Source organism: Centrocercus urophasianus, unplaced genomic scaffold, assembly GCF_019232065.1.
Source record: "Centrocercus urophasianus isolate 14NV4802_14NV808 unplaced genomic scaffold, USGS_Curo_1.0 seq_3, whole genome shotgun sequence".
Classification (NCBI taxonomy): domain Eukaryota; kingdom Metazoa; phylum Chordata; class Aves; order Galliformes; family Phasianidae; genus Centrocercus; species Centrocercus urophasianus.
Window position 1 is genome coordinate 3,407,759 of NW_024884866.1, and position 14,452 is coordinate 3,422,210.

General features: G+C 45.3%; 1 protein-coding gene across 1 annotated transcript; it reads right to left on the reverse strand.

Moving 5' to 3' along the window:
- Positions 1-7,400: 7,400 nt before the first annotated feature.
- Positions 7,401-12,348, reverse strand: LSM6 (LSM6 homolog, U6 small nuclear RNA and mRNA degradation associated). Its single transcript, XM_042828408.1, has 4 exons — positions 12,291-12,348; positions 11,628-11,740; positions 8,804-8,917; positions 7,401-7,582 (listed from the first exon to the last, which is right to left on the reverse strand). The coding sequence occupies exons 2-4, from the start codon at positions 11,719-11,721 to the stop codon at positions 7,548-7,550; spliced, it is 243 nt and encodes an 80-aa protein (XP_042684342.1). The 5' UTR covers positions 11,722-11,740; positions 12,291-12,348; the 3' UTR covers positions 7,401-7,547.
- Between the last annotated feature and the right edge of the window lie 2,104 nt (positions 12,349-14,452).

Below are 14,452 nucleotides of genomic sequence, written 5' to 3' on the forward strand. Positions count from 1 at the left end.
GGGCAGGAAAAGACACTGCCAGAGGACATGTTTCTAGTGAAGTCATCCGAAGGGGTAAATGTCTGGCAGAGACTTGCTCCAGTAATTCATATTTAGCAGGAGGATAAGGCCCTGTGTGGGCATGCTGATGACTCAGCTCAACTCCTTCTACCCTTGCTGAACTCCACAAGTTCTGTGCTTGGCGCTCTGTGCTGCTGGTTATCACCCAGGCTGGGTGGCTGGCAAAACGCACATCTCCAGATTAGACAGGGTATTTTCTTATTCCGGTTTTGAAAATACCCTTTTGAAAATGAGGATGAAGAGTGAGCACATTACATTTGTTGCCTACTGTCCGGCTTTTAATGTAGCTCTTCCTAATCTTTTCAACGTGCAGCTTTTCCTGGCTTAGATATTGTTATGTTCAGTCAGTAAATAGATGTAAAGACATGAAAGAGAATCAGAGATCCAGTGCCCACCTCCGTTTACATCACTTTCAAACTTGCCGGCTGATTAAAACCTCTCACACGAAACACCTCGTGCTCAGCCTGAGGCCAGGAGCAGAAGGATGCAGTTCAACCTTCTGCAGCAGGGCACCTTCGCGCTCCCATCAGCTGCGTGCCAGAGATGTTCTGGGGTTCACAGGAGCCTTGGCCAGACCCCCTGCCCCTGCTCTAGTGGTGGGATGCCCTCGTGCTGGTGGAGCCAGCTGCAGAGACATCCAAATCTTTGCCAGGTGAGGTTTCTCATGGCAGCTCACACAAGTACTTCTGAGCAGCAGCTCTGCTCCTGCCGAGGTTCCCAGGCTACAGTTTCCCCCTTCCCGTCCTGCCCACGCTGCCTCCCGTGCCCTTCCCCACGCACTCACAAGCAGTGGGAATGTCACCCCCAGGGCTGCAGCCACCCACGTTTGGGAGTGGGTGCGGGTTTGGGCCCGTGTCAGCGCTGGCCCCACACTTACCTCCCTGCCGCCTGCTGCTGCTGTGTCCCCAGCCTGCCGGCAATGCATCCCATCAGGGAAGGTCTTTCTTTACTTTCTCCTCTAATGGGAAGCGCAGCAGCTGTTACTGCTAGCACCCGCTGACCACGGGAACGCGCTGGCAGTGCCCAAATTCAGCCGTAATCACATTAGTTTTCGTCTTCACATCCCAGTCACCTCTTTTTCTTTTTTTTTTTTTAAATTCATTTAAATCTCCATGCTTTCGCAATGAAAACAAAGCAAATAGCAAAGGAGGACGGGGGGTGACAGAAAGCAAAATGGGCTTTGGTGTGCATGAGTAATGCACAGGTTTTTGTAAACAACCTGTCTACATGCCAGCACAAAATTGACGCAGCCATAAAAACGCTGCTAATGCCCATTGTCACCTTGCCTGTAATGGGCTTTGCTGTACATCAGGAGGTTGCATGGCAGGTTCTGGCAAAGCGGTTCCAGCTGTAGCAGCATCCCTCAGCAGGTCCTCGGACACTCCTGGCCCCTGCCTGAGCTATCGGAGCTGGTCCTGGCCCCTGTCCCTTCAGGCTGTTCTGGTGGCCCAGACCCTAGGCCAGCCCTGGCCACCAGCACCAGGCCAGTGGGTCAGGGCTCTTGCTGGTGCTGGAGCTGCCTCAGGGCTGAGGCTAGGCCTTCTAGCAGTGAATGCACCCAGCTCCATCACTTATGGATAGGAGGGGTGATGGTGGAAGGCCTGGTGCCTTCAAGTCCTTCTCTGCTGACAAACGTGTCTGGAGATGGAACTAGTTCTTGCTGGTGCTGTGGCCTCTGCAGGACACTGCCACGCTCTGCTCTGGAGGAGACTGGTGCATGCTTTGGTGAAGTTAAAACATCTGTTTAACTGTTCTGAAAGTGTGGAAACTGGTGGTACTGGACTGTTAGCAGACTGCTCTCCTCTGTATCCGAAAAAGGCCTTAAATTCACTGGATTGCAGTATATGACACAAGGCTTTCGGTTTTCCTTCTTTCTGTCAGTGGAAGAAGTGAGTTTTAGGTGTAATGGTTCAAAGAATGAGAGAAAGACTTTGTATTAGTGCTTCTATTTCAGTTTGCAATCGCCCATGTTTACATGTGTTTAGAAAGAGTATATTTAAGTCATTTTATTTTAGTACCTAATCCTTTCTTGAAATGAGCCAGTCTCTTTCGCATGTTCCTCACCCGCATGTTCTCTACTTAAACAATTCCTCTCCTGTAATTCCAGATCCAGACCTCTGCCAATCCAGAGAGAAACATCTAAACCCACCAAATGCATTGGAGCCATTCTGACATGGAGTGACAAGACTCAAAAGCAGCATTGCAGGTAAATGTGCGTCTTCGAGTTATAGTGTGGTATTGAAGCATCACGCAGCCTTCTTCAGCTGCTGCTGAAGTGCTGAAGCCTTAGGCACGCACTTCATTGTGCACCTCCAGCAAGCCCCAGGGCTCACATGGCTGTCAGAAGCACCATGGGGTTGCAGGCTGCAGGCCTGCAGGTAGCCCTGCTCAGCTCAGTAGCAAGTCAGAGAGCTGCACGGACTAGGCAGGAGGTATCCAGGACTTATTTCAGTGAGGCTGAAATACAGCCTTACACTGAGTTCATCCTTGCTGTCTGCACTCAAGCAGAGAACTCAAGGGCTTCACAGTGGCAGTCAAACCAAATGTCAGCATTGCTTCCTGCTTAGAGATGGAAAAATCCCATCATAGTCACCACCACGACATGAGCACCTACCAGCAGCCCCCAGCTGCAAGTTCTAACGCCAAGTGACAGGCATTTGCTCCCAGTAAGAAATACAGTCCTCCCCGTAGCCTTTGGTTGCATCACCCAACAGGACAGCATTGCCTCAGTCTTTTCTGGCCAGAGCTGTGACCTGGAGTCGTTTTTGCTCAGCCATGCTCTGCACATGTCTCATGACGGGGCCCAGACACAGACAATTGGCACTGCTGTCACTGGAGAGAGTGTGGGCTTTTTCCTGTCATAAATTTCTTTGTTGTTAGGAAGCTGACACGGAGAAGGGGATGTATGGCAACTTACTCCCTGATCATTGTTTTCTCAGCGACAATTCTGTCGCAGATTTCTAGAGAAGAAAAATCCTCCGTTGGGTAGAATGAACAACAGTGCTTACGAACTTGCATCTCAGGGTTGACCTGTGCACATGTGTGGCTCTGTGTTTGGGGAGATCGGGGAAAAGGGGATACTTCTCTGACATGTAGTTGGAAGGAGGGTCAGTAGAAGTACTAGCAGGACCTCCTGCTTCTCCCTAGTCAGCTGTTTTTGCTATTCCTCTGTCAAACTTAGTGAGGTTTGGTGGTGCGTTCAGGTGTTGTTGGGAATGAACTAATATAACACAAGTACAGGATAAGGCTTGGCCTCCTGTGTGTCGTTGTTCTGCTTACCCTTGCCCCAGCACGTTACTTGGTAACTACTTGAGGGTGCGTGGGGTGTAGGTGGGGATGAGGAGAAGGGTGATTCAGGGTTTTTTCTGGCTCCCGGTAGGAAAGGCCTGACAGCAAATGGGTAGCTGCTTTAGGCAGAAAAAGAAGAGGGATACAGACAGTGAGTAAATAGCATCTCCCTTCAGATGCTGTGTACAACATGTTCAGATAGCATTAGAGCCTGGATGGATTTTTCCCACGATCTGCTGCACAAAGCAGATCTGACCCTGCCTGAGGAGAGAAGCTCTCTCTTTTGGCCACTTGAACTATTGTGCGATTTCCTTACAAGAAAACATCTCTGCTCCTGGAGGCTGCTCTCATAAGAGCACCTTGCCGTGCTGCACAATGAGGGCAAGGCCAGGCAGGTGGTGCAGGCAGCGGGAGCACCTGAGTGTTGCCCGTGGGCTCCTGTTACACAGAACCGGCTCTGGTGATCCCACAGCAAGCAGCCGCTGCCGTCCTTGAGAGCTGCGCCCCAGGCAGCCGCTTGGCACCGCTGAACCCTGTGTGCAGCAGCCCCTCGGGTGAGATCGGTACCTCTCAGGGAGAGCTGGCTGCTGTGCCCCTTCTCTGCTTTGGAGAAGGCTGGCACAGGAACCTCAGACTCACAGCACTGGTTCTACTGTTTGTTTGCTTTCAAAAATGACAATGAGCTGGAGCTGGCTGCAGGCGTGGGTTGGCATATTAAAGCTCAGGCGTTGGTACCATCAGTCAAATGCTCTAAGGAGTCGCTTTGCAAACACTTCCACACATTCTTGATTCCCATGAACAACGCAGCTGAAACCTACAGCAGCATTGTTTAATCCCCGCTTAAGGGCGCGAACCTTGTGATCTAATGGGCAAGTAGTGCCCAGAAGGATTCTGGGTGGCTGTTTTGTCACTGAAATGATGTGAAAAAGATGGTCATAGCTCAAATAAATAATGTTCAGAATGCTTTTGCATTAGATTTCCTTTGAGATGAGAAGTCAGAAGAAAAATTGCAAGCCTGCCATACCCAGCCCATCCACCTTTAAAGGAATCCTCTCCCAGCATCCCTTGCTTGCTTTATATGGGGGCACTGCAGGGTACCGGGGGCCTGAGTGTTAGCCTTGTCTCTGGCTGTTCCATTGTTGATGGTGAGTATATGGCTCCTTCTTCCTGTCATGCTTTCTTTTGCTCCCACGGAGCATGAGGCCTTGCTACATCTGGTCAGGATGCTGTGCAAGGGGATGTGGTGTAGTACTGCATTTCAAGTGGGATTCTTATGAGACACTTTGGAGTTTCTGCTCTGCTTGGGAACTGAGAGTGTGGAAAGGGGCAGAGACTGGATGGCCGTAGTTTCTTGAAGTGATCTCTTCACATTAAGACAGTATGCATATACACAAATGCATCTTTGTCCTTGGAAATTCAATTTATTTGTTGGTTAATTTTTATTGTTTAATTGCGGATGCATTCTTCTAAAGAAGTGGTTGCTGTTATGGACCGGCATTTGTAAGCTGCTTAAGGGAAACTTTACTTTCAGTCCTGACCTAGATGTGCTTGATCTACAGGTAAAAGCACAGCTATTGGGCAGAGAGCATTAGGACACGGGAGAAGAAATAAATGAAGGACATAAGTGTTAGTATCTGATACTGTCTTTGTGTGAAGATGCATTGTAAGAGAAAGAAAAATGTATGGTATTGCCATTGGTAGCCATTCTCCCTATGAGATAAGGAGCTAAATTTGGTTGAGTGATTTGTAAGCATCAGGGGTTTGTGAAATACACACTTTGATGTTCATACGCATCGGTGATGGGATAGAGTGCGTTCAACTTTGAATAGCATTCCATACGCTGCTCTGAAAGTGGGCTGATTTATTCCTGATTGCCATGTCACACACAACACAGTAAGTTAAAACAGCTACTAAACGATAAGTAAATCCAAGGTGGATGTTGTATCCAACTCAGACAACATCCAAATGTTGGAATGCCTATTGAAGTAAGGCTTAAATGTTGAACTGACTTGAACATGAGGGCTGAAGTCTGCATTAAGAGCAAAAGTCTTACAAAGTGTACGTGAAGGTCAGTGACTGTGGGAATTAAACATGTAATTTTAGTTACTTTTGAAACTCGAATACAGATTGCAACAGCTCTTCTTTAATGCAAATTTTCTTACCTACCTTGCATAGCAAATAGTGACCTCGTGATCTGGAATACATTAACAAAAATCTCAGCATTTTAAACCAAACAATATTTTCCAAGTTCGTGTTTAATATGTGATTAGACCATGCTCTGATTTTTGAAGTAGCAGATCCCAACTGGAAGTTGTTCCATAACTAGCCTTGTAGAAACAGAGATGCAGTTAGAAAGCTAGAGATGCAATCTCTTGTGGACAAAGCAAAGGCTGTGCTGAATTTGTTGTTACAGGTGGGTAGGTGCAGGAGGAAGAGAAATGAAAAATAAGCATTAAAATTAAAAAAAAAAGTCCCTGACTGGAAGAACGCAGTAACCTGCCAGCTGTATCTAAATGACAAAGTAAATGAGAAACTGCACACTTTACTTGGAGCCACAGCTTTCTTTTTTAAGAAGTCCCTTACAAAAGAGCAAGTTGGTGATTTGTACTTGCATTCTGGACCCTTTTCAAGCCCTTGTCAAAGAATGATAAATTACTGAAGGATATTATAAAGTAACATCTCTATTTATGTGTTCTTTAGTGGCTTCTGAAGTGTTTAATGTTAAAGGTTAACTATTAATTGCAAAATAATTTGGAATTATTCCCTAATCATTTTTCACCAAAAAAAAAGCAAACCACATTCTCTCCCATGGATAATTGAAAAGTTGCTGTTCCCTACTTGCACTGGAGCTACTGGTACTTGGGAATAAGTGCTGTCTTGTTTATCCACCCACAACTAGAAGTATTTCATTTCCTTTATTCAAGAAGGCACTATTGATGGCTCAAAGAATAAAGCAGAGCTTCAAAAAACTCGTTTAAAAACAAAAAAACCTGAACAGCCTTATCACAAACTTTATCCTTGTCTTGAGGAACAAGAAAACATCCTGAAAAATCTGTGTGTTATGTGCAGTAACGTCAGACTACCTGAACACTCATGGTTTATTTCTTGGCTGACTGCAAATAAAATGAGAAGCTATTTTATAAACTGATGCAAGTATCCATCTAAAACGGAGCTGGCTTTACTCACTGCTCTTTGATTAACTGGGAGCGTTGCTGCAGAATGTAAACAAGTTCCAGCTTCACTGCCTACAAGAGATTTCCCTTCCACTCACACGTACCCCACACTATGAACTCGACTTTTTTTTTTTTTCCACTTTTCTGGCTAAAAATGAACAAATACGGATGGTCCCAGGCTGGGGGTAAGCAGATAGGGGAACAGGAGTGAGCAGTTTGAGGAGGATACACGTTTATCAAAGCTTTTGGATTTCCGGTCTGTTTTAAAGAGTAGCTTTAGATATGAGCTAAAATGTTTTTTTATTGAATAAATCCTTTGTGCGTGGAAAAGAGATGTAGAAACAAAGGTACTGCAAGCAGGGGTGGGGAACTGAGGTAGGAGCTGATGCGGCTGCAAGCTGTGCCGGGGCACCAGCGGAGAGCTTTTCACTGGTGACTGACTTCCACAGCGGGGCAGTGCTGCCCCTCAGGGCTTTTCTTCCATTTCATTCCCCACCCCCCACCGTTGAAGTGTCACTGTTCCATCCCTTCATGGCAGTCCCACCGTTCAAGACGTTTTGGGTAATTTAACAGGCAGCAGCTGACTTTTCTTCCCAGTGACTCTTACTGCAGTTTGGTATTTGAAACTGTGTTTTCTGACAGGGCCAGGTCACTGTCACCAAATGCTTCTCCCTTCCCAGCATTACTTAAACCCTTCTTTTGCCACGACTACACAGCTGCAGCATGCAGTTCTTCTACACCCTTACCTACCGATTAGTTTTGCTGTGACTGTTAGTGTAACCAAACGAGCTGGTGCTTTGAATTAGTCTTGTGACGTTCTTGCATGCTTCATTTTTATTTCTGTGCAGCGGAACAAAACCATATTTTCAAACAAAAATATTCAGGAAGCTTACATTGGTTTACATTTATTTAAAAAAAAAAAAAAAGCACTTGAATATGCCACCTGTGAATGATAAACTACAAATGAAATAGGTCTCATCCATTTGGAGAGAGTCACAAATACAGAAGAGCCTCCTTCTGGCATCTTCACATCCTTCTTTTCTGTGTGCTTATGTACAATACTGTGAAAAGAAGAAAGCAGTACAGTTAAAGTTTCAGTAAGTAATGTGCAAAGCCTGTTTATTTAAAACTTATTACTTCCACGGCTTTTAAAAATAAGTGAAATTAATCCCTTTCAGCGTGAGTAAAGTCAAAAACGTTTCAGTCCAGGCTCCAAGAAATGCTATCAGATTTAGATGTTACGTACTAACTTGATTCAGTATTACATCCATAGTCAAACAGTATGCTCCAGGTGATGCAGACTGCACAGATGGAGAATAAACCTAGCTACCCTGCAGCATTAACAAGGAGAGCATGATTTCCCTTTTAAGCAGTGAAATCAAGGGTGTGGGACATCCACATTATGATCTGTCAACAAAAGCTGGAAATCCCAAGCACTCCCTACAACGCTAACAAGCACCTATGAATCAGCAGACATCTTTCTCCTACTTGGCTGCTGCTAGCAGAACATCACGTCATGCAGTGCTTCCCATGCACTTTGTAGGAACGCTTTTGCCTTGGAGTGGAACTGTGCAGACTGTGTTTTGAGTGCCCATATTTTGAAACTGCATCATGCTCCTAGATGTGGAATGTCTTAAGTTCTTCGCTTAGCCTGTACTTCGTTCTCATGCCTCTCATCCATTTGTTTTTAACTTTTGTAACAAATCCTAATTCCCAGAATTGACAGCCGGTAACGTGCGCCTTACCGGACCAAGCTAAACTTTTCAGAAAAAACAACAAGTTGAACTCATTCGAGGATTGTTTCTCTCCAAAACAAAACATGGGGTTCAGGTCTTGTTTCTTTTTGTTCCCTCTTTCCTAGTAACTTTGTCAAACTCTGCTTCGTTTACCTTCTCTACAAGCCTCCTCACATCTGACTTGTGAACCTTTTCCATGTTTAGATATTCTTCTCCCTGGCATGTCCCACTGTTTTAACCTAACTCAACTGATACCGCAGCAGCATTTCAGGAGCCTGGGATATTCATCAGCCTATGGATAAAAGCAAGTCTCTCTTGTGGTGGGGAAGGATGCTCATCGTCTTTATAGTGTGCTACAATCCACCTGCTGCACTGGGATGTTCCAAGGCTCAATAGTGAAGCGCAAGTGATTTTTTGCTAGTAGAATCTTTAGTAAAACGTAACCTCCCTTACTAATGAACAGCATTCATCCAGGTCTGAGGAAAAGCACAGGCACTGAAAAGAAGTGTTGTAAAAAGTAAACACAGCACAGGAAGGAGGAGTTACCATTATTTCCTCGGATAAACGCATCCCCATACTTGTTCTTTAACTGTCCATTTACGTATTCTTCTGTCTGTTCCAGAGCTATGTTCATATACCCATCCAGGCAAGCCAGGACACCTGAAGAGAGTGACAGTTGAAAAGTGAATCAACTTCGGCTTATCTTTAAATTAAACAAAAAGGCTTTGCAAGTGCAAGAAAAAAAATTGTATTCATAACAAAGAAAAGTCCCCAGTGTGGTCAGGTGAGTCAGTCGGTGGCCCAGAGAGCGCTAAAAGAATTAAACTGAGAGTAGGGAACCTCAGGTTCTACATATGACTGGATGGGGAGAAATCACTGAGACGTGACTTCTGAAAGATGACGTCTTCCATTCTGAGAGTTCAGTTGTTCCTTCTTGCTTTTGCTTTATGCCCTGCTCCTGAGAAAAACCTGTGACATAAAGTGTAACTGGGCAACCTAAGAACAAGGCTACAAGTTGAATTTTGACCAAAGCTCATCAAGGATGTGTGAGAAATAACCCTTCTGATACAGGACACCATACACCTTTTTCTGTTGTTTTGGTGTTTTTTTTTTCATTCTTATGGACTCAGAGTAACATGGGCTGCCAGTACGATTTTTGTGTAAATAAAATTCTACATCGTCTTCAACAGGGAAAGAGTTTTCAAATGACACTGAAATCTTCAGCCAAAGTTTTTCCAACTAATGAGCAAACAGAACACGTGCGTAGTGAACTAATTGTGGGGATTAATGGACGTAAGGAACTGCTCAGAAGATGCGATGTGTTTTGCCAATTGTGTATATAAAACAATCTCTAACAAGCTGCTCATCTCCATCTTGCCTGTGTTTTCCTGACTTCTTCCTTGCACACAGACACCGCTACTAAAAATACAACTACTAAAATGAAAAACAATCTAATTTACAATGTAATTGGCATTAAAACTGAAGAAATGCATTACATTGGCTGCATTTGAGGAGGGGGAGAACTCCAGTCTGAGAATCTTCCTCTAGGGTATGTTCTCATTTTCCAGAAATATTACTGTAATATCTTCCACTAAATAATGAGGAATTTAAGTTTTCTTGCCAACTTGTAATGGCTGGAGGATTGTTATTTTCCTCTATGTGTTTTTCATCCCCCTGTTTCCACATAAATGGGGAAAATCTGACTGGTAACGAAGTGTTTTAAATGCACCAGAACTTCCAAACCAAGTAAGTGACAACATTTTCTTTCCAGTAAGGCTGAGTGCTTCAAGATGGATAGAAAACAAATGTCAGTCCAAAACAAAAATTGGGCTGAGGGTTTTTTGTAAGCTATCGTTCAACTGCCTGGGGTGCATTTTCACTTGTGGAAACAAGTCTTCCTTTTCTTTGTATTTACACTCAGGACACTTGTAGCATTACGCGCCATTGCTGCCCACCCTGGCTCATATTTTACCTGTTCTTTTCATCTGTATGTAGCAATGTTGTACGTTCATATCCATGTGTGCAACTGATCACACATGTGCTTTCCCAGGACTTCTTCCCTTAGATGCATACAGCACTTGGCAGTGAACCAAGACATCTTACAGCAGCACACCAACATGTGTACCAGGCAGCTGCTGTGTGCACAGTGCCTGGGAGGGTGGAGGTGCAGGCATGAGATGAGCAGTGTAGCCTACAGGCAGAATCTAGATAGATCTGCAACAAAAGCCTGAGATGCTGGGTTTTCTGATGTTTGGTTTGTACAGATGATCAAATTTCTGTACAGAAAGGAAGTGTGTATTTCCCAAATGGAATCACTGTGGAGGTTTCTAGTTGCAGGACCATCATCAAGTGAGGGAAGAAGGGAGAACAGAAGGAAATAAAGAAAGGAAAAAAACTCCTGTACCACATTGGGCTGGTGTCAAAACGCCAGGATTCCTTGTCAAAGGACACACAAGCACTAAGATGAGCCAGCTGAATTAAACTTACCTGAAGTAGCAATCTCTGGCATGATTGGAATGCTTAAATCATTCCAGAGTAAAACACCCAGTTTGTGCTCACAGGAGATGTGTGATAAGAGCATCCAAACTTAACTAAAAGGAAAAACTGTATAGGCTGATACTCTTATCCTAAATGGAGTAGGAGAAGGACGTCTCACTGAACAGACAAGTTTCATTTATTGCTCTAAAAACACCCTATAATCCTGCATACAGTGCATGAAGATAAACAGATCAGTTCCACAATAAAACTGATGGTCTGTGTTCAGAACTAGACAAAAACAAACAAACAAACAAACAACCCAACGCTGGGCATAGAGGAGCAAAAACCACACAGAGCTTTCTCCTGTATCCCTATGAATCTTGATCCAACACAAGGCTAGGCAGTTGTTTAACCAAGAACACAAACCACTGTTTCGTCCCTCTTGTAAGAGTAGGCTTATTGCTGGCAGCACAGGTCATTGTCTGAAGGTGTACCGGACTGAGGTCTGTGCCAGGAGTTGGAAAATAGGAAGGAGACAAAAAGGAACAGCTTTAAATGAGGTGTTCTATCGGTGCACTGAAAAGGGGACTGCCTGGCCGTTTTGGGAGGCGTGATCCAAGCCTGGCTTTACAAACCACCAGTTAGAAAACTGAGCCTCCACTCTAATCACTGTGACTAGAGATAGCAGTGGTCTTGGTAACCTTAATCTCTACATCTGTTAGCTCTTCTTCATCAGCCTCTCCAGTTGTTTTGGTTTTTCCTTAGTGTCACCATTTTCAGGTCTATATTCACATACTCCAAGCTGCCAGATCACACTGTTTTGCTTTTTAAGAGCAGTGCATCTGTGCCAGCCTCTCCAAACAAGGAAATCACAGACATGTGGAGATCTTACCTCGGTAATCGACACCGGAATTCAGTTTTACAACAACTGGCCTTCCAATGATCTGTTTCAGGAAGTCACTAGGAGTTTGTTTTCGTAGACTCATCTTGGTTTTTCTTGGTAAGCTGGGAAGAGAAGTGAAATTAGACATTTGGATAAGGAAATGCCCCACCTGGAGGCATCCAAGGCCAGGCTGGATGGGGCTGTGAGCAGCCTGGCCCAGAGGGAGGTGTCCCTGCCTACGGCAGGGGTTGGAACTGCGTGGTCTTATAGGTCCCTTCCAACCCAAACCATTCTGTGATAACACGCAAACACGGACTTTCAGACACTCAGTACAGACAGGGCCCCGGTTAAGGCATGAGAAAATCTGAATGGGATGAAAACAAACCCTTATGAGTAAATGCGGGACAAGACTCAGCGCTCAGCATTGCACTCGTAACGCTCCGCGCTCCAAAGCGGCACAAAAACTGTCCCTACGGCCCCGTCCCAAGCAGGCGCCCCGGCGCCGACGCGGCCGTCAGCTCCCGCCGGGCAGAAGCGGTGCCCGGTGCGGACAAGCGATCGACCCCAGCTCCCGCCGCACCGCGCCCCCCACCCGGTGCATCGCCCGGCCCGCTCCCGGCGGCTCGGTGCCCCATCGCCGCCCGGCCGACGGCCGCCACCGCTCGCACTCACCCGCCGCTACGCGCGCCCGGCCCTGCGCAGGCGGCCAATCAGCGGCGGCCGCTACGGCGCGGCGGCAGGGACACGGCGCGCAGGGCGCGCTCGTTAAAGCGCAGCGGGTTCCGGTCGGCCCGAGCCGCGCCGCCTTCGCGCTTCGGGGAGGAGCCGCCGTGCGCGGGTAGCGGGCTGGGGTCATGTGCTCCGAAAGGACGGGGCCTCGGCGTTCTGCGTCCGCACCCTGCTGCGGCCTGCCGTCTGGAAAACGCATATGTGTGTTGGTTTTGAACTTGTCTTTTAGGGACGTAGTACCTTGACGAGCGTTGATAATCTGTGAAATCTCTGGACTGGATGTATTTTTCTTTCTGTATTTCCATGATCGGTTTTGTACCTTGGTATTCGTCTTTGTAACACGGGGAAAATGCACAGCGTGTGGGTTCGCGTTCGCTCTTCCATGCCGAGGTGTTTACCTTCCCAAACACTACTTCAGTGGCACTTTTTTCCCCAAAAGCTGAACGTCGAAGGCTTTAAAGGCTGCATGGCCAGGGAAGCCTGGTCGCAGCATGCAGAGCAGTGGGCAGCTGAGGCGGTTCTTGCAGGGAGCGGCACAGAGCAGCACGTGGTGCCTGTCCTGGCTGTGTCTCAGTTTGCTGCTGTTGGTCTCTTGGTTCATTGATGCCAGTCAACAAAATCCTTCTAATTTCCTTTTTAATGCTAAGCTTACGAATGTGTGTATTCTGAAAGACAGAAATAGAGATGGACAACAGTTCTGTATCCTTAGCTCGCCTCTTCTATGGTTTGAGGCTGAGTTATGAACCCACATCTTAGTAAATTTTTCCAGGTTTGCTATAAACCTTGAAACAATTTTCTGTGCTGTTTGGAATAAGTTAGCATGCGTGCAATAGGACATAAATTGATGAACACTCTGGTTTAGTGGGTTTTGCACCTGGAAAGAAAATTTCTCTCTTGCTCATTCAGAAAGATTATGTAATGTAATCACAACTGTAAATACACAGCCTAAAGAATGTGTTATTTCCTGTGTCACTAAATCCCAGTGCTCAGGTAAGTGGTTGTCAAAGGAACTGTGTAATCCATTCGGTAGACTCCTTGCAGGTTTCAAAGCTTCGGGTATGAAAAAATGAGACACAGTGTTTAATGATGATTCTTTTTGATTGAATCATCTAGGTGATATAGGATTTTGGTCTAAACCTTTGCATGCATTGCTGTCACTGCATTCTTTAAAATATGGTGTTGCTTTATCGTTCCATGAAGCAGAGAGAATTTTTCCAATTGTACCTGTGCATTTTGCATTTTCCAGTACACAACTCACTGAAATCAGGGAGATTCTGCCCGTGTGTTTTAATCAAGATGAACTTGAAAGGTGAACATTGTAAGTGGTAGAAATTATTTATAATTTGGTAATAAAAGTTTATGTCTAACACTTCCAAATTTCATACATCTGCTATGTGCTGGCCTTGAGATATAGAACAGTTGTGATTGCCTTTACATTTGGCCTCAGATGAAAGGTCATAAATTACAATGGTAGTTTTCAGTCCTCCCCAGCTCACATAATTTCCATAATAGCTTCTTCACCTCAAACATAAATGGTAACAAAGTTCTAACGAGAAGAGTTGCCTTGGCCTTTGCCAGCTGAACTTAATGATGGAAGTCAGTAGCTCGTGTACTAAGTCTTAAATATGAAGCATCTCAGAATCTTTGTTCAGAAGACCTCATTACAATTTGCAGTTAACTTTAAGAAACTGAGATGAGATTTGACAGTCTCTCGTTTGTTTTTTTTTTATTTAATACACTAAAAATCTCTTTAAAGTTAGAAAGGTTTTTCTTTCCCAGCCACTCGAAATAAAGGCATTTCCATAAAGCGAGATGGCTGTGTAACCCAGAATGTGTTAAAAAAGACTCTTCAATTCCTCCAGCTCTTCTGAAAAGAATACTGTTTACATAAGGTAAGTGCAGGAGAACATCAAGCCAGATGACAAAGGAATGTCTGTGGAAAGACTTTGAATTCAGCCTAAGTAATCCCTGGCCACAATCAATGGATGGAAAAGGATTTGTCCAGCAGTCCTCACCAGAAAATTGTGTCGTGGAGGCTGAGCCTTATTTGGACCTTCCTACACTGCACTTCCTGGCAGGCCACTCTCTTGAAGTTGGCATGACAT